The sequence below is a fragment of the Otolemur garnettii genome, unplaced genomic scaffold (genome assembly GCF_000181295.1).
Source record: "Otolemur garnettii isolate 467f Iridium unplaced genomic scaffold, OtoGar3 scaffold00108, whole genome shotgun sequence".
Classification (NCBI taxonomy): domain Eukaryota; kingdom Metazoa; phylum Chordata; class Mammalia; order Primates; family Galagidae; genus Otolemur; species Otolemur garnettii.
In genome coordinates, this window is record NW_003852503.1 from 1,305,054 (window position 1) to 1,325,068 (window position 20,015).

Sequence of the window (20,015 nt, forward strand, 5' to 3'; positions counted from 1 at the left end):
CCCTTTTATATTCCCTGAAAATACTTTGTTATTTCGATGGTCATGGTCTTATACAACTTTATTGACACAATTAAATTCAGACCCAGGTTTGTCAACCTCAACACTATTGATGTTTCTGGCAAAAACAGTGAGGTGCTGCCTGTGCATTGTGGGAGGTTTAGCAACACCCCTGACTTCTACCATCAGATGTGGCTACCTGAGAGCAATGTCTGAAGACATTGCCTAGAGAACCCAATGGGGAAAAAGTGCCCCCAGTTGAGGGCCACTGATCTAGATCTTAAAGAGATATTTAACTTTTTATTTTGAATTTTAACAAATATAAATAGGCACAAAACACCAGTGCTTAAGTTACTATATAGCAATGATAATTTATGATCTACAAAGTGGTAGATCATAAATTGTCATGGGACATGAAGTTGTAGATCTTAATTTATCATTGCTGTATAGTAACTCACTGTGTGAATATCCAACAATTTACTTTTTATTCATTTGTGGATAGCCTTTTAAGTAGTTTTCTGTTTATGCTATTAAAAATAATGTTTCTAGAAATAACGTTTTGAGATATGTATAGAAATACATATATAGATGTATGGAATTTCCATTAGCAAACTTATGTATTATATGCTTTCTATTGCAAATACCTTTAGGTTTGTATACACATAAAAATGCACGGATCCAGTTAAAAAAAAAATTGACGATCTTGAAAAGCTCCCACCAGGGGAAATAATGACATCTGCTAGTTGTTTGCTATTCTAGAACATTATCTTCATGATTGTAAATTCTTAATTTATCTGTACAAAAAAATAAGTCAAAAAGCAAATCCCATTGATTTAAATATTAGAATGACTCAATCTTCTGTTCTGAAGATTCAATTAAAATATAAATTTTTAGGCTCGGCGCCTATAGCTCAACCGGCTAAGGCGCCAGCCACGTACACCTAAGGTGGCAGGTTCGAATCCCCACCCGGACCTGCCAAACAACAATGACGGCTGCAACCAAAAAATAGCCGGGCGTTGTGGCGGGCGCCTGTGGTCCCAGCTACTTGGGAGGCGGAGGCAGGAGACTCGCTTGAGCCCAGGAGTTGGAGGTTGCTGTGAGCTGTAATGCCATAGCACTCTACCCAGGGGGACAGCTTGAGGCTCTGTCTCAAAAAAAAATATATATATATAAATTTTTAACAAAATAAAAGAAAGCTATTGCAAATAATGAATCAACAGATCAGACTTTAAAAGTTTCTTAGGAAACATGTGAAATAAATATAACTGAGTAGATGGTTCTCAATATTTAACATGAGGATAACTAAATTATATAATTTATTTCGAACAAATTAGTGTTTCTACTTCCTAGTGCTTATTCTCTATAAAAATGTGCTTTGGCTTTAAGTTTCAACAGAGCGTTCTTCACCTCCTTGTTCCTCAGAGTGTACACAATAGGGTTGAGAAGAGGGGTCAGCACAGTGTAGAAAACGGCCACAACCCCATCCATAGTGTCCCTGGAGCCTGTTCTCAGGTAAATGAAAATAGCAGGGCCATAGAAACAAAGGACCAGGATACAGTGGGAGGCGCAGGTCTGGAAGGCTCTGCGTCTCCCCTCCGACGTGCGGATCCTCAGGATGGAACAGACGATGGACACATAGGACAGCACTATGAGCAGGAAGCAGCCCGAGGCCGCCACCCCAAAAATGACAAAGATGACAGTCTCAGTAACAGAGGTGTCTGCACAGGCCAGTTTGAGGATAGGTGGTAAGTCACAGAAGTAGTGCTGGATGTGGTTGGGCCCACAGAAAGGCAGACGGAAGGTCAGTGTGGTCTGGACAGCAGAGTGCAGAGCGCCACTGAGCCACGTGCTTGTCGCCAGGAGTGCACACGCTCTCGCACTCATTAAGCTGGTGTACCTGAGCGGGTACGTGATGGCCAGGTAGCGATCATAGGACATGACCGTGTAGAGGAAACACTCTGTGCCCCCCAAGAAGTGGAAGAAATAGAGCTGGGCCACGCAGCTGGGGAAGGAGATGGCCCCGCCCCCCGGGGACGCCAAGGTCAGCAGCATTTTGGGCACCGTGACAGTGGAGAACCACATGTCGATGAAGGACAGGTTGGTGAGGAAGTAGTACATGGGGGTGTGGAGGTGGGAATCCAGCATGATCACCAGCAGGATGAGGAGGTTCCCCAGCACGGTGAGCACGTAAATCACCAGGAAGATGGCAAAGAGGGGGGTGTCCAGGCCCGGGGCCCGGGGCAGGCCCGTGAGGACGAACACTGTCACCAGGCTCGCGTTGGACATTTCTTTTTACCTTGGTCTCTCTCCCTGTGGGGATATAAGAATTTAGCAGTTGACTGTGAACTGAGTGTCCATTCTCTATGTGGTAATTATATCAAAGATGATAGACAATTGGAGATTATACTACAGTTTTCTTGTCACAAGGCTTCTTTGGTGAGAGTAATGAAATGATTTCATCATCTCTTCCAGGTACATACCCAGAGACACTCACACTAACAGATACACACAGAAGAAAGCAGGAGAAATATATTGTATTAAGATTGTATTAGTATCTTAATAATTAGCACAAACATAATGGCCTGAATTATGCAAATTCATTATCTCACCTTTTCTGTGGGTCAGGACAGCTGGGTCCTCTGTTCATGCTCTCTCCAGGTTTGAATCTAAGTACCAATTGGGACTGCAATCTCCTCTGAGGCTCAGGATTCTGGGCCAAGCTTTCTGAAGATGTTTGTCAGATTCTGTCCCTTACCGTTTACTTAGTACTGAGGTTCCAGTTTTATTCCAGTTGCCACCCTGGGTCCTAGGAACCTAGCTACCTGGCCTTCCCATGACAGTTTCTTCAAAGACAGCAGGAGAATCTCCTTCCAGTTTTCTATGATGGTGTAATGTAGTGTAATCAAGGGGAGATAGCCCATCATGTTTTTAAGGTCCCAGCCACACCCCCAGGAAGGGTATCGAATGCAGTGGTTCTCAACCTGTAGGTCATGTCCACTTTGGACTGTATTAAAGGTTCGCGGCATTAGGAAGGTTGAGAACCCCTGGACTAGGGAATGTATACTAGTGGGCCAAAGTCTCAGAGTTCCTCGCAATTCTACCCATCAAATCCTATTTTCTTACAGGATTTATAGGAAAACTTTACAAAACAAGAATTCATTGGTAGCCATGATATATAAAAAGTTCATAGTGCACCTGAATTATTACCTAGTTTCCTCCTAGTTTGTTGACATGACTAATGTCACTGCTCACTGAGAAGTTGTATGGTTTAAGTAAGATATTACATTTAAAGCGCAGAGTCCAGTACCCAGCATGTAATAACTACTCAGTAAATGACAGTGTATCACACAACACTGCGCCTTGCCACAGTACTGCCGAATTGCCTTTTTTGATTTTAGAAAGAGAAAAATAAATACATTTTTTCAGTGTTTTCTAGAGACTTCTAATCAATACAATAGCTAGGTCTTGTGGAATATTTCATCCGTGGTACTGGTGCCCCCCCCACACACACACACACTGTGTTTAAAGGGTTTCTCTCAGAGCTTTCACAGCAAGTAAAGCTATCAGCATAACTATATATTAGGATACTCCGTAACCTGCTAAGCGATTCAGATGACTGGAGGCTTCACCCGAGACTACCCCCCATCTCTCCTGTATCTTTCCCTCTCTTTGAGGTTTAGCAGATGTGCTGTCTCAGCCACAATCTACTATGTAGGACAAGCTTTCTATCACACACCCTCCTATAGTAGATGCGTAAATATTGTCTACTATGGGCTTTGTTAGAGATCATATTTCCCCACCATCTGCCTTCTCTTCATGCTCATAAACCCAGGCAACACTCTCGTAAAAGAAGACATTCCATCAAGGCAGTATTTATCGTGTAACCAGTGTGACCTGAGACAGGAAAAATGGACCCCAAACAAGAGGAAGGGACCAGGCCAGCTTGATGTCCAGAGAAATTGGGATTACGCACCCCTGAGATTGAGGCAGAAATGAGGTTTCTGAGTAAACACAAAATGTTCTCTTAGTTCAGAGTTTGATGAGAAAAGACTTGAGCTGGTTCACCAAGACAAGAGACCAGGATCTCTGCTCTTAGCAAGCTAAAGTTACATTAAAGCTATAATTTTCAAATAGGAGAATAAAATAACAGATATAGGATTATAGTAATTACCAGCATGGACAGTAGAACTCCAAAAATGGAACCAATAAAACCGATCTCGGTATCCGGAGGAACAAATAGCCAGGATAGCTCCATAATTAGATTTGGTGAAATATGAAAATGTGCATCAGGTGAAGTCCCAGGTAGTCTAAGATCTAAGGCAGGAGCCTCCACCAACAGGGTCCACCTTCACTTGAGTAGTCATGGTGCAGCAGCATGGTCCCTGCTCAATCCCCTCAGTTAGCATCCCTCTACCTACCTATCCCTCTGATTTTAGAATGAAATCTAACAGTTCCCAAATAATCAGTCCTGAATGTAAGTTTGCAATAAAGGAAAGAAGGAAACTAAGTTGGACCTACCTCTCTAAGATCTCCCCTTACAACGTGTGAATCATGTCAGTGATGAAACTCATCTAAGTTTTTGTCCCCAAATTCTTCGCCCTCCACGTGCCATTTACAGGCACCAGCAGCAAGGCCTCACTCAAGAGCAAATATACAGTGTGGAGAAAGCAGTGCATTTCTAATGAGGACCAAAGCAGTTGAAGTGCAGGGAACAGACAGTGACATGGGTGGGACCTTAATTTGATTTGTGTCTCGGGGGTGAGATTGCTCCTGGGTTTTCAAGTTTACTCCAGGAGTGCAAAAACAACAGGGAGGGACCAGCGGAAGGCTCTTCATAAGCACACGCGTATTTCCCTTTGGGTTTCTTGTTTGAGCCTTCCTGGGATAGCTTTTGTCTTCTTGGAACTAACATTTATGCTAAGTGGAAGTTAGGAAGATTTGGCCTTTTCCATCACCAGTGTTTGACAGACATTCACAAATGTTGGCTCTCAATATAAAATTCCCAGAATCCATAAACTGTTATCACCTCATTGTGCTCAATATTACTATCTATTTCTCTATTTTTTCTTTTTTTTGAGACAGAGTCTCACTGTGTCGCCCTCAGTAGAGTGCAGTAGCGTCCCAGCTCACAGCAATCTCAAACTCTTTGGGCTCAGCCTCCCAAGTAGCTGGGACTACAGGTGCCCCCCACAATGCCTGGCTATTTTTTTGTTGCAGTTTTCATTGTTGTTTAGCAGGCCCAGGCCAGGTTTGAACCCATTAGCCTGTGTGTATGTGGCCAGTGCCCTACCCACTGAACAACAGGCATGCCTATTTCTCTATTTTTTATGGAGAGTTAAAACATTCCCAATTCCCAAACTTTTTATTGTTGTTGTTTACAGCTTTTGAGTGACTTTTTCCCTAAAAATTTCTTTGGGTATATAATTTATTTTTCAATTATATAATAATAAGATTTTATCATTGTCATAATTTTCATCACTTTTAACAAGCATGAGGAAACAGTTAAAATATTTTATAAGTGCATCTCACTTGTAAGTTAACCATTCATAAGCTTTAACTTTATTTATGATAAGAGTCATTTTAAAAATTTTTCTGTGCCTTTACAGACTAAGAAACTAATTTGTTGTTTTATTGTAAGGTAAAATGTGCTTTCAAATTTGTCTTTTTGGAGTGTTTTCCCTTTCTATACATATTTTGTAATGTTCCAAGAAACTTTATCGATCAATTTCAGTATGGTTTTTGTTGTTGGTCTTTTGCTTTAAGAAGGTTGTTTTAATTATGGTATATGTACACCATGGAATATTATGCAGCCTTAAAGAAAGGTGGAGACTTTACCTCTTTCATGTTTACATGGATGGAGCTGGAACATATTCTTCTTAGCAAAGTATCTCAAGAATGGAAGAAAAAGTATCCAATGTACTCAGCCCTACTATGAAACTAATTTGTAGCTTTCATATAAAGCTATAACCCAATTATAGCCCAACAATATGGGCAAAGGGGAAAGGGACGGGAGGGGAGGGGGAGATTGGGTGTAGGGAGGGTAGTTGGTGGACCACACCTATGGTGCATCTTACAAGGGTACATGTGAAACTTACTAAATGTAGAATATAGGTGTCTTAACACAGTAACTAAGAAAAGGCTATGTTAACCAGTTTGATGAAAATATTTCAAATTGTATATAAAACCATCACATTGTACCCCATGACTGCATTAAGGTACCAGTGATGATTTAATAAAAAAAGAAAAAGAAAGTTGTTTTATATCCAACATTTATCAGTTTTCCCTTATCAATCATCATCCCTTCATATTTGATGCTTTGAGTTTTTCTTTCTTTCATTTGGAATTAATTTTACTTTAGCTGTAGTTGTAAAATAAGGACATTTTTAGTCCATATAATTTGAGATTGTAGGTGTAATAACTTCATTAACTTAAGCGTTTTCTTAGGGATTTTTCTAACTTTTATTCATTACAATTTGCTTATTAAGTTCCAGGTTTATTAAGCTCTAGCTTTGTTTGATCTTTATTATGATCAAAGAAAATGAGGTAGAAAATTTGTATTTCAAAACGTAATAACTAGTCCAAAGTATTACTTCTATAGGTAGCCTCTTTGCTTTCTTTTTCTTAAACAAATGTCATAAAGACTACCACATTTGGCCAGAGGTGGTGGCTCACGCCTGTAATCTTAGCACTCTGGGAGGCCGAAGCAGGTAGAATACCTGAGCTGAGAATTCGAGATAGCTGGGCATTGTAGAGGGCACCTGTAGTCCCAGCTGCTTGGGAGGCTGAGGCAGGAGGATCGCTTGAGCCCCAGAGTTTGAGGTTACTGTGAGCTGTAATGCTATGGCATTCAACCCCAGGCTGACTGAGTGAGACTCTTGTTTCAAAAAAAAAAAAAAAGACTACCACAATCGTATATTCAGCCTATCTGCAATTAATTTTTTGATGTGTACATTTTGAGATAGGTTCAAGATATTTTTATGTTTTGAGTGAATGCCCAACTAATCCAATTTTTTAAGAAGTCAGTCTTTGTTTATTGCTTTGCAGATCATCTCTGTCTTACGAATATGTAGCCATCTTTTTTTTTTATTCTCTCCTCTGTTTCATTTTCCTCTAGCTTCATAAAAATACTACACTTTCTGAATTACAGCAGCTTCATTTTCTCCCAGAAAATCTTACCTGCTAGCCTGCTCTTTGAATCGTTCTCTTTCCAATTCTGAGAGTCCCTTCAATCTCACAAGCTTCAAATGTCCTTTTCCCTCTCTGCCTCTTTCCCCTTCTCCCCTTCTCGTTCTCCTCTTTTTTCCCTCCTTTTCCCCCCTTTTTTCCTCCCTTTTTTCTCCCTCTTTCTCCTGCTTTTTTCCCCTCCCTCCCTTCCGTCCGTCCTTCCTTCCTCTTTTTCTTCCACTAGTCTATCTAAGATACACTTACTAATAGCTTATTATTACACGCCATATAGTAAGCCCACACTGTGCTGCCAATTTTGTGAGGTAGCCCTAAGGCTTCTGGCGCTAGAGCTGCTTCGGGATTGCCTTTCTGGGAAGGAGGTCCTTACTTCCCTACACCTTTCCATCCTTTTCTCCCACAGCTCATACATACTTTGCCCAAAGGAAGAAGGAACTACATTTACCAAGGTTTTTGTCAGGCTCTTTTATTGGATCTTTTATTGACCCATTCATGAGAACTGGCAGGTTCACTATTTTAAGCAAAGGACTTAATTAAACATTTGATCTCAGTGAAAGGTCATCTCTTTTTACCGGCTCTGCCTCCTGCTCAGCCTGAGACAGCAAAGGAACTTTGGATAAGACTGGAGCATTTCTTTTAGACTGGTTTTTCCTATCTTCTGTCTTACTTTAAATGTGGAAGATAGATAGCGTCTCTTCAGGAGAAGTCCCTCCACCTCCTTCCATATTCCCATCCTCATAGAAAATCAAATGGAAAGCAAGGGGAGTTCTAGGGAAGAGAAAACCACTAAGTTTCCCTGATGTAGATAAAAATTCTTTACTACCTTCCTAAGGCCAAGCATCCTTCTTGAAATTGGAACCAAGGTCACAATTCGTAATCAAGGATTCCTTTGCCTTGTTTTATTCTGTGTAATTATACATAGTACAAAAGAACTTCTGTAGTTGACCACCTCCCATTGATCTAATTTTCATTGGTTCATGCTCTATGTGTAGATATCACTACAGTAGGCCTAGTTCTTTAAGTTAAACACTTCTTTATGTTGACCAGTTTGTTACTGTCCCGTGGATGGTCAACTTACAGAGGTTCTACTGTATTTCCATCAGAGACCTCACAGGGCAAGAGAGCTCTCTGAGATTGGGGAGGATCACGGATTTGGGTCTTAACTCCCTTTAGTCTTCCTTTCTAAATGTAGACTTACCTATTAACAAAACCCTAAATCTAACTTAAGTTCAGTAACATGAGGAAGTACAGAAAAACTAGGAAATCATGTCCTTGTAATAGGGAGATGTACCAAAACAGACAAGCTAAAATACTTGATGCTGGCTTTGTATGATGCCTTAAGTGAAGGATGGTTCATTAAAAAAATAGACCAAGTAATGTTCTGTGTTTCACAAGATGCTACTTACACGTTGCATACAAGAGTGGATCAAAGTAAACCATTAAAACATATTAAACATAGATGAAAAGTATTTTAAAAGTAATATTTTCAAATATTTATTGATCTACAGTTTTCCCAGCACTAGTTTAGAGCTACAAGTCCTTCTATTCTCAGGGTTGAGTGAACCTGTATCATTTATCTACACAAGTGTATCTGAGATTTTTTTTTTACCCACTAACTAGGCAGTGTGACCTTTCACTTTTGGAAAAGTCCTTATTCTTTTGGGTCATTTCTCTAAAGGTCCTTCCAGCTCTAACCTAAGTATGTTTGACTTTTAAGCAATTGCTATGGTTTTCATATTCCATCCAGCATAGTCTCCTATTCGCATATTACATGATCCCAGCAGTTCTGCCTGAATTATGCTGTCCGCCCTATGAAATGTGCTAGTAATTTACTCCTTCTGAGTTAAATTCAGAGGGTGGATTTTAGTAACGTTTGGCACTCGTGTGGTGCCTTTGGCTTTAAAGTTTTCAAATTCCATGCCTGTACCTTTTTGGGATAAGTGAGTAAGGCATCATTATCTCCAATTTGTAGGTGAGAAAACTAAAACCCAGAGAAATGGGAGGGGCTTCCTGACTCCTGATCAAGGTACCCGTAATCTTAGCAGGATCCTATGCTATGGGGACACTATTAGCCAGTAGGCAAGCTCCCTAGAATTTCTGTAATTCAGGTTTTGCTATTAATAAAGCCCACTGCAACTTATTTCCATGTAAGATAATTGCCCGAAAGAGTGAAGCAGAAGTGACGTCAGCCCCCTTGTCTCCCACCCCTTGGGGACCACAGGAAGGAAGAAACTGATTGCCAGAAAGTGAGCTCTCAAAGGTCAAAGGATTAGCCTGAGGCCAAAAGTTTCAAAGGGCATTAAAAAGGGTGGCGATGCGCCCACAGAAGCACACAGAAAGTGTACGGTGACACAAGCAAGAAGGGGCATGTCAAAGGAGAAAGTCGGGGAATGCACTGAGCTCAACAAGGGGCCTCCACAAGGATCAGTGAAGAGCAAGAGGCAGCGGAGACCGACCGGCGTCGGGCAACGGCCTCCCGGCAGGTTCCCACTCAGGGAGTGAGCTCCCGCAGAGGAGGATCCAACAGGGAGGTAGATGTGGACTCACAAAATTCTGCTGAGATATATATTTATTAAAAGTATGTTCAAGATGTTGGGAACAGAGAAGGCATAGGAAGTCTTCCTAATGGCATTATACTTGACAAATACTTGGGGGTTGCAGGATGTCTTTGTACTCTGCTCATCGAAAGCCAAAGACCTCTTGGGAGTTTTCTGACACACATTGAGTTTCAGGATCTACTTCAGACATACCCTTCACTCATACAGGGTTTGAAATAGTCTAGCAAAGCTAGTATACGGATACCTATAGCTAGTATCTTTTCTCCCCAAGACTTTTTATAACATGGGTGATGCCCATGGCTCAGTGGGTAGGGCGCTAGCCCTATATACTGAGAGTGGCTGGTTTGAACCCAGCCTCAGCCAGCTAAAACAGCAGTGGCAACTGCAACAAAAAAAAGCTGGGTGTTGTGGCTGGTGCCTGTAGTCCCAGCTTCTCAGGAGAATCGCTTAAGCCCAAGAGTTGGAGGTTGCTGTGAGCAGTGGTGCCACAGCACTCTACAGAGGGTGACAGAGTGAGACTGTCTCAAAAAAAAGGCTTTCTATAACAATTGCTTCTTTTCTCATAACACAGATAAATATATGTTGGTAATTTTATGTGGCACAGACTAAAATGTATACACCAAATAATTGGAGCAGTTTTTCTTTTCTGTAAAGAAAATTAAATTATAAATATGAATGAGAACTGAGATGTCAAGCTAGCAAGGGGGCAAAAAACCATTATGGTATAGAAAAGAATTGGGAGTAGGAGGAAAATTGATTTTCTTTGTTTAAGAACAAACTTTAAAATGGTAATTGCTAGAGATCCAGAACAAACATCTTTTCCTTCGGTGGGAAATCTAAACCTTCCCTCTCCCTTTATTTAAATAAGAAACCAAAACTAGAAATTTGAAGATTTTGGCTCAGAATACTAGAGCTAGTAAGCAGTGGTGGTCTCAGTACTGGAATTCTTATGATTTTGGCTGCCGGATTTTAAGAGCTTACTGATATTATCTTGTTTCAGTGTCTAGCTAATAAGGACATCCAGGCAGAGGGAAATGCTTCAGCATTATTTGAGCATCTTTCTGTGAAAGGTGTGCTGTAAACTCAGGATGAAAAAGAAAGTGAGACAAAGCCTCTGTAGGAGCTCCCAGCCTCATGGGGAGGTCAGGTACACACAGGAGTACAATGCACCTTGCTTCTAGAAAAGCCCATCATAGAAAAGGGAATGTTTTTGTGGCAGCTGCAAAGAAGGGATGACCATTGTGGGAAAGGGAGGAAAGGTTTTACTGAGTAGGTAACATCTGATTGGGATCTTAAAAGATTGTAAAAAGAAGAAAAGGAGAAACTTTGCAGACATCAGAGGAGCAAGTCTATTTCAGATTAAAATGGCTGATGTATAAGAAAATAGAAAGAAAAAGTTTGGTGACAACCCCAGTGTGGGACGGAGTGCTGAGCAAGGCTAGGGCGGCACCAGACTTCCAGGCTCTCTGCTCCTGTAGGTCCTGAGTTTGCACTTCTCCCTTGGGCTGGGTGGTGCCATTAAAGGTTGGTTATCAAGGAAGCACCTAGATAATCACTACAAGTTGCCTCAGAAATTGTTTTCAAATGTACTACAGTTATATTTTAAGAGATTATTTAGTTTTTACGCACTTTAAACCCTTATTTAGGGTGACCAACTGTTTTGTTTTACCAGGGACTCTCCTGGTTTAGCATGCAAAGTCCCAAGTCCCAGAAATTGCTGAATCCCTCATGCCTCTTAATCCTAGCACTCTGGGAGATTGAAGTAGGTGAGATGGCTCAGCTCAGGAGTTCAAGACCAGCCTGAGCAAGAGCAAGACCCTGTCTCCACTAAAAATACAAAAACTAGCTAGGTGTCATGGCAGGTACCTTTAGTCCTAGCTACTCGGAAGGCTGAGGCATGAGGATTGCTTGAGCCCAAGAGTTTTAGGTTGCAGTGAGCTATGTTGATGCCATGGCCCTCCAGCCCAGTATGTCAGAGTGAGAACTCTGTCGAAAGAAAAAGAAAGAAAGAAAGAAAGAAACAAAGAAAGAAAGAAAGAAAGAAAGAAAGAGAGAGAGAAAGGAAAGGAAGAGAGAAAGAAAGAAAGAAAGAAAGAAAAGAAAGAAAGAAAGAAAAGAAAGGAAGGAAGGAAGGAAGGAAGGAAGGAAGGAAGGAAGGAAGGAAGGAAGGAAGGGGAAAGAAAGAAAGAAATTTCTCAGTCTCCAGCCAACTTACTTTCACTGGGAATAGTCTCTGAGTAGGTAAAGAATATTGAGAGGGTATGAAGAATATTCCTCTTATTCTATGAAGTTTAAGCCCTCATTTAGGGTGACCACTGTTTTTGTTTACCAGGGAGGAACTCTCCTGGTTTAGCACAGAAAGTCTTTATACCCACTGTGTCCCCACCCACCCAGGAGGAGTCCAGCTGGAAGCCCGATTTCCTGTCATACCCTCTGAAGCCTATTGAGTGACTACAGGTTGCCCCGGAGCCTTTGTGAAGCTGACACATCATTCAGATGTTTGCCTTCTGTGTGTAAAAAGGCCAGTAGAGCAAATACTGGTGGAAGGAGAGCGGCACTAGGAAGAACACCTCACAGGGCCTCCCAGTGTCCAGGAGCGCTCCAGCACCTCTCAGCCACTTCCCTACATCTGTCCTTTCCTTGTGGCTAATGCCATTCACCAGAGTTCCCAGGAAAAGACGCCCTTGGTGACAATGCTTCAACTTTAGAGGCCCACAACTCACCTAAGTCACAAGCTCACTCCAAACTTGAACCAGAAATAGGACTGCATCACCCATATGTCATGGAACATAGCAGCTCATGTTTATTGAGTGCTAGTATGAATTGTGTGAATTAATTTAATTAATCCTTACAAGAATCCTATGAAGTAGGCGCTGTTACTGTCTCTACTTACATCGTAGAAACAGGGAAAATATGTTAAGTGGGTTTTCTGAGTAAAAGTGGAAGGGCTAGATTTTTTAACTGAGGAAGACTTTACAGGTCATGCTCATAAGATCTAATATGCAGTGCCCTACTGTACAGACGGATGGATAGATGGACAGTTGCACTATACTTATCCAGAAGTGCAGAAAATAAAAGATAAACAGGTGCCTTGGGGCTGGGATTTTATTCTGCTTCACTGTTCGGAGGGATTTTAAATAGCATGTGAATTTTTATAGATAATTTTTGAAAATAGGTATTTCTAGCTAAAACTTCAGAGATTCTGAATATATTAGGTTCAGTGTGCAGCCCAGATAGTATTTTTAAAGATCTGTCCAAGTTTTGAATGGGCACACTTAGATGAGGAAATATAATTACAACACTCATCTTCCTAGAAAATAAGTAAGATGTACTTAACTCTCTCGTATATGGATCAGAGATCAAACTGAAGGAAAACCACAGAATAGATATTTCTTTATTGGTTAATTTAGATTTTATGTGATTATACTTCTTCCTTCACTCCCCTAAATTATACACATGTAACCTGTTACATTTAACCTTGGAGGAAACGTCTGCTCCTGGGAAACAAACAGAGTCTCAGAATCAAGAGTTGGTGGGGAGAAAATAGAGAATAATAAAGAGAGAAGGAGAGAGAGTGAAAGAGAGAGGTGGGGAGGGACAGAGGACAAGAAATAGAGGGGGGGGAGACAAAGAGAGAGAAGAGAGATGAAAAGAGAGAGATTGAGAGAAAGACAGACGCTTTTCTGTCTGTATTTGGGAATGACACAGAGCAGAGAGCCATGCCTAGAGATTTCAGAGGAGTACTGAGCATTCCCTTCTGCTACTTTTGGCAGATGTGAGCAGCAAGACAATGCCCAGTGGAAACCAGACTTGGGTGTCCCACTTCATCCTGGTGGGCCTGCACTACCCGCCACCACTAGGGGCGCCGCTCTTCCTGTTCTTCCTGGTGGTCTTCCTCCTCACTGTCTCTGGCAATGGGCTCATCATCCTCACGGTCCTAGCAGACGCCCGGCTCCACCGCCCCATGTACTGGTTTCTATGTCACCTCTCCTTCTTGGACATGACCATTTCTTGCGCTATTGTCCCCAAGATGCTCGCTGGCTTTCTTTTGGATAATAGAGTTATCTCCTTTGGGGGCTGTGCAATCCAACTTTTTTCCTTCCATTTCTTGGGCTGCACTGAATGCTTCCTTTACACACTCATGGCTTATGACCGTTTCTTGGCCATTTGTAAACCTTTACACTACGCTACCATCATGACCCGCAGAGTCTGCAACTCCCTGGCTTTGGGCACCTGGCTGGGAGGAACCATCCACTCTGTTTTCCAAACAAGTTTCATGTTCCGACTGCCCTTCTGTGGCCCCAACAGGGTGGACTACTTCTTCTGTGACATTCCTGCCATGTTGCGGCTGGCCTGTGCTGACACTGCCCTCAATGAGCTGGTCACCTTTGTGGACATTGGCTTCCTGGCGCTCACCTGCTTCGTGCTCATCCTCACTTCATATGGCTACATTGTGGCAGCCATACTTCGAATAAGGTCGGCGGATGGGCGCCGCAATGCCTTTTCCACCTGTGCTGCCCACCTCACTGTCGTCATCGTTTACTATGTGCCCTGCACCTTCATTTACCTGCGTCCTGGCTCACAGGAGCCCCTCGATGGGGTGGTGGCTGTCTTTTACACGGTCATCACTCCCTTGCTGAACCCCATCATCTACACGCTGCGTAACAAAGAGATGAAGGCCGCACTGCGGAGGCTGGGGGGCCGCAAGGAAGTGCAGCTTCCCTGACTCCAGCCCCCACAGACTTGCAGGGGGCACTTAAACGCAGGGGATAGGACTGGACCCTGAATAATTGGGAAGACTTAGTATGAGAAAGAAGGATTGGCACAGAAAGTAGAGGATCCCCAGGTAGAAAAGCGGAAACTTGGAAAGATCCACATTGTAACCTGCTCTCAAACATGATTTTCCATGTCTTCCATCAGCACCAATGAAAATCAATCAGAGCAACTCAGCAAGGGGGGTACCTTGCAGGAAAGATTCAAGATAAGTAAAATGTCCACATGAAAGCTCTGCTTCTCTGTGGCATCCATTTATATCTATGTTATTGCTTCTAATTCCTACACTGATACCCTCATACCTCTTCACAGGCTCTAAATAACCTTTTAGCCAACCATCTGTTTTGACCTTGACAAATACTATGTGAGGTAGGTATTATTATTCCCATGTAACTATAGGGAATCTGGAGATCAAGGAAGTAAGTGGATTGTCCAAATTTCTTCTCTCTCCTTTTACCTTAAAAAAAAAAAAAAGGTATATGACCTTGGACTTGAACTTGATGGGGCCATTACATGTGCACTGCACCATGACCTTCATACATCTGGTCTTCTGAACTTGCAGAGGGATCCACTTAGGTAAAATTGATGTAGGTATATTGAACAAGGATAAGCTTTCTTGCACTGCAAACATCGACTCGATCTCCATAATACCTTCATATATATTAATAAAGCACAGCATCTGAGATGGTAAACAAATGTACGTTCCACACTCTCCTGCCTATTACATCGCTTTGGGGTATGAGTGTGGGCAGGGTGGGATGGGGCATGATGCTCGTTCGCAAGAAGATAAATAAAAATGACCTGAAGCCCATTCTAATGACCATCCTTATTAGAATGTTGTCAGTGTCTAAATGTGGTCTTTTACTTTTGGGACTTCTTGAATGCTAGAGGTGCTTTTGCTGATGTTTCAAAAGCACCTGGGCAAACACAGCCCAAAAGGATTATTGTGTTTCCCAAACAACTCCAATTGAGGAGAACTGATTTTTATGCACGCAGAGCTTTGTGAGAAGAAATGTATGTTGTCAGTGACTTTCCTCATTGTAATAGCAGAGATGGCAAAGTTAGACACCAAAATAAGTATGAATAGGCAATCTAAATCAACTCAGCAAAATTTATTCAGTATATATAACTCTCAAACTGTGACATTGTCATATATACCAAATGAGTTTATAATCTATGAAAAAATGCATTCATGTATGAGATCTATAGTCACTTTATATATGACTATAAAATAAATAAGAAGTAATTTGGATAATTCAGTATACAGTAAGTATTGTTCTTGAAAAGAAGAAGAAAGACAGAGAGAAAGCAACCATTAGATTTATAAACAACCATATAATTTATAAAGCTAGATTCCAAGGAAAGTTAAGATAATCTGTGGTTTAAAATTCTTGTAAAATCTAGTTCAGAGGTAGGGAAACTACAGCTATAATGGCACAGGTGGCTTGCTAGGTCCTTAGGCATGTCCTTTTGACTGATTTAAATTTTACAGAATAAATTCTTTTATTTTTATTATTATTTTGTTCATACTTTATGCATTTATTTTTTTAAAATACCAAAAAATAAAATAAGTTTTCATGAAATAATCTTCCCAGATGGGTTAGCACAATTAGAACATTATTAAGCCATTAGTCATACTAAGCTTATGATTTAATTCTAACATCCCCTGCATGACTAGTATTAATACCACACTAGGCTGGTTGGCGAGAGTTTACGGCACTCAAGTATGACAATCTGTTCTCAGCTTTTGACAATGGTGTGCTGTGTTTCTGTTTGAAATGGAATTTGTGAATAGTGGTGAATTTTGACAGTATTTTTTAATTCTGTCTGCTTAACAGTCCACCATGTCAAAGAAAACCAAGGGAACACTGAAGGAAGAAAACAGATTTTTTAATTAGTATTGGGAATTGCCATCTTATCTTGTTTCTGCTAAAGATGAGATGATTTGCTTGCTTTATGATACTGCAACATCAATATTAAACAAATTGAATGCTCATCAGCATCATGACACTCATAAAGATCACAAATATTTAAATTACTGGGAGAGGTGTAAAAGGCTATATTGCAGAAATTAAAAGATGAAAATCAAAAGCAAAGGCAAATTCTTTCAAGGCAGCAATAAGACCTGGAAATAATGCTGCTGAAGCAACTTATAAAGTAGCTTATATATCCGGCGGTGGAGGAAGGGAAACCATTCAGTGGTGTAGAAATTGTGAAAGAATTCACTATCAAGGTTGTAGGATATTTAGATACTGATAACATTTCAAAGTAAGAACAACTTCCTCTTTCAAGAATCATGACTGATCAGCAACAGGAACTAGTTTTCAACTTAACAGAACAACTTCATGCAATATATTAAAAGGAAAGCATATACAGTAGAACCTCTATAAGTTGACCGCCCAAAGGACTGTAACAAACTGGTCAACATATGGGGGTAGTCAATGTAAGGAACTAGGCCTTCATCCATGTAGTGCATGTCCCGTCTATGAAAATCAGGTCAACTTAAGAAGTTGGGCAAGGCAGGGAAATGGTCAACTAAGGAGGTTCTACTGCATACGTTATTCTATCACTTTGGATGAATCAACTGATGCCTCTGACTAGGTGCAAGTTTTGTACCTCATTTTGGTCATAACAGAAGATTTTCTTTGTTACAGATAGTTTACTCACTGAAGATAAATATCATGAAGTTGGACTGAATTTGGTAAATTTAGTGAATGTATATAGACAGTGCACCTTCCGTGACAGGAAAACATGAAGGGTTTATTGCACAGATCAAAAAAAGTATTAATAGACTTAGGTGGTCTCATTTCTTTTCATGGTACCTTGCATCAGCAAAATCTCTGTGCTAAAGCTGCTATTTTAAGTGACACTTTGAAAAAAGTTACAAATATTGTTAACTACATTTATTCAAATGCAACATGGCATCATCAGTTTCATAACATGCAAAAGATGAAGGGATGAAGGATGAGGTATTCAGTGTGGATTCTCCCTATCATTCTAAAGAGCAGTGGCTACCACAGGGACAGGTGATAGCCAAAACTTTATCTCTGTGAGGTCAGATAGATAAATTTTATGAAGAACTGAATCATCAGTATGAATCATTGAAAGAAGATTTCTATAGGAATGCAGCATATTTGTGCGATATCATGTCAAATAAAAGTGACTTGAATTTTTTTTTGCAAGGTAAAACTAGATTTATGTATGATGTGTGGCAAAAATAATCCAAGCATTTTTCAAAAAGCTATCTTTTTCCAAAACACTCCTTCTTCATTAGGAAGTTTTGGGTGAATATTTTCCCTAGTTAACAAAGGTCCTTGATGAGCAGGTATACACTATTATTAGTATTTTGTCCTCTCTTATTGCTGAATGACTTTCTGATGCATGGATATACCTTTTTTTTTTTTTAATCTATTCATCAGCCAAGGATCAACAAACTGGTTGTTTCCAGGCTTTGGCCACTGTGCAGTATTCTGCTATAAACATTCATACGAAGTGTTTGTATGCACATGTTTTCATTTGTCTTGTATAGATTGCTAGAAGTAGGTGTGCTGGGGCATATGGTAAATTCATCTTTAACTTTAAAAAAAAACTATCAAACTATTTTCCAAATTAGGCTGTCCATTCTACACATCCATTTTAGCCATCCATCCACTCCCATTTGTCTGGGAGATTCAGTTTCTCCTCACCCAATAATACGTGTTATTCTTTGTATTTATCATACCCTTTCTAGAAAGGTATGAAAAGGAAAATCTCAACATGGTTGGTTGCAATATCAGAAATACATATACAACTGATGTAAATAACATTATAATATATTGATTAAGCCAACATTGGAATTCTCTTTTGTGAAATAGGGTTTGCTTCTTTGTTGAATTTCTTCAAAAGCTTTGTAATTTTTTCCTCAGGAACATCATAGGAAAATCATTGCATTGAATAAATTATGGAATATAAAGAAATTTAAGGTCTATACGCACTGCTCTATCAGCTAGAAAATAACAGTAACTACATTAAATGGAGCACCAATGATAATATCCCCATTTTAAATTTGAGAAATGAAGAAAGAGAAATCAAATACCATGATTCATATCTTTCAACTAATAAGTGGGTAAACATGGGTTAAAAAATGGCAGCACCTATAGTTGAGTGGCAAGCACGCCAGCCACAAGCACCGGTGGTGGGTTCAAACCTAACCCTGGCCTGCCAAAGAGCAGTGACAACAACAACAACAACAAAATAAACACATTAAATTAAATTGAATTAAGTTTATAGGTATTCAAATAACCTTGACTTCTTGCTATTTCTACTGTTCTAGCCCCCAAATGTTAGGAAAAGTCTAGATTTTTTTTCCTTTTGTTCCTCTTAGGGAAACATGACATGTGTACATAGTTCATTTAAACACTGTAGTACATGCTCCAATATTTATTAATATTTATCATACATGCCATTAAGCTTCAGAAATTAATGAATCAGTGTTAGAGAAAATATTTACAAATGGCTCCAAAAGGAATTAATGTTCAAACTCAACCATCAAGAACAGATTTGAGGACATAGAGATTAAAGGTCTTCTATTCAAAATGAAATGCCGGGATGAGATCAGGGAGTGGTTATGGCAAACTGAGGAGATGGGGCAAGCAGCAGTTCTGGATAAAAGGAGCTTTTTAGGGAATTGCAGGAGATAAAGATTTTTTCATGATAATGAAAATGATTTATAGATAATTCTGAATATCAGCCAAAAATATACTTTATATCTTAGACAGTAATAGTAAAAATGAGATTAAATATGTCATTTTAAGAAAACTGACAAAGCAGTGGAATACAGAATCTTTTAATTATTAGGGAGAACGTAAAAGATAGGACATAAAACGCCCATGTGAGAGTCTAGGTATAAAATATGCAGAGCTAGCTTTAGGCAAAATCTATAGAAATTGAAGCGACAATAGAGGAGGAAAAAGCAATTTAAAGAAAATTTTCACCTAATGCAACATCTAATTATATTTACTAGGTTAAAAAAATAGGGGGAAAAAATCAAAGAATCCTTAAATTTTTGTTAGGGACTGGTGGAAAAATATCAACAACAACAACAAAAAAAAAAAAAAAAAAAGGGAAGAGCAAAAAATTCCCAAAGTTTGAAAACAAAGCTTTACAGGAAGAAAATGAAATGTACTGAACAAATTGTCCTGGTGAATTAGTTTACTCTCCAGGGCTTCACTGTCAGACTCCTGAGGGTTGTAGGTAGCTGAAATTCTAGAGAACTCCCTCTGAGCATAAGGTGGGTGGGGCTGCTGTGTTTTTAGCTGATGTAATAATACCCAAACTGCAGGCAAGACTTACCCGAAGATGAGCTGCAACCCCCTGATGCCACGTAGCATAACCAACCTGCTTGTCCATATCTGCAGCAGGGCAGAGTAAATCCGGAAGACAGAAGCATCACAATTCTAGAATGCAAGCAAAAAATATATACTCATTGAGAGCAAGGTTTTTAATCCATATTTATTTTGCATTTCT

The 20,015-nt window shown here is 40.2% G+C and overlaps 2 protein-coding genes across 2 annotated transcripts; one reads left to right on the top strand and one right to left on the bottom strand.

Annotated features, from left to right (window-relative positions):
• Positions 1 to 1,350: 1,350 nt before the first annotated feature.
• LOC100953897 (olfactory receptor 10G7-like) lies at positions 1,351 to 19,924 on the bottom strand. Its single transcript, XM_003796899.2, has 2 exons — positions 19,887 to 19,924; positions 1,351 to 2,307 (listed from the first exon to the last, which is right to left on the bottom strand). Exon 2 carries the CDS (start codon positions 2,281 to 2,283, stop codon positions 1,351 to 1,353), a length of 933 nt encoding a protein of 310 aa, XP_003796947.1. The 5' UTR covers positions 2,284 to 2,307; positions 19,887 to 19,924.
• Positions 13,473 to 14,463, top strand: LOC100954213 (olfactory receptor 10G6). Its single transcript, XM_012809541.2, has one exon. It carries the CDS (start codon positions 13,528 to 13,530, stop codon positions 14,461 to 14,463), a length of 936 nt encoding a protein of 311 aa, XP_012664995.1. The 5' UTR covers positions 13,473 to 13,527.
• Positions 19,925 to 20,015: the final 91 nt, after the last annotated feature.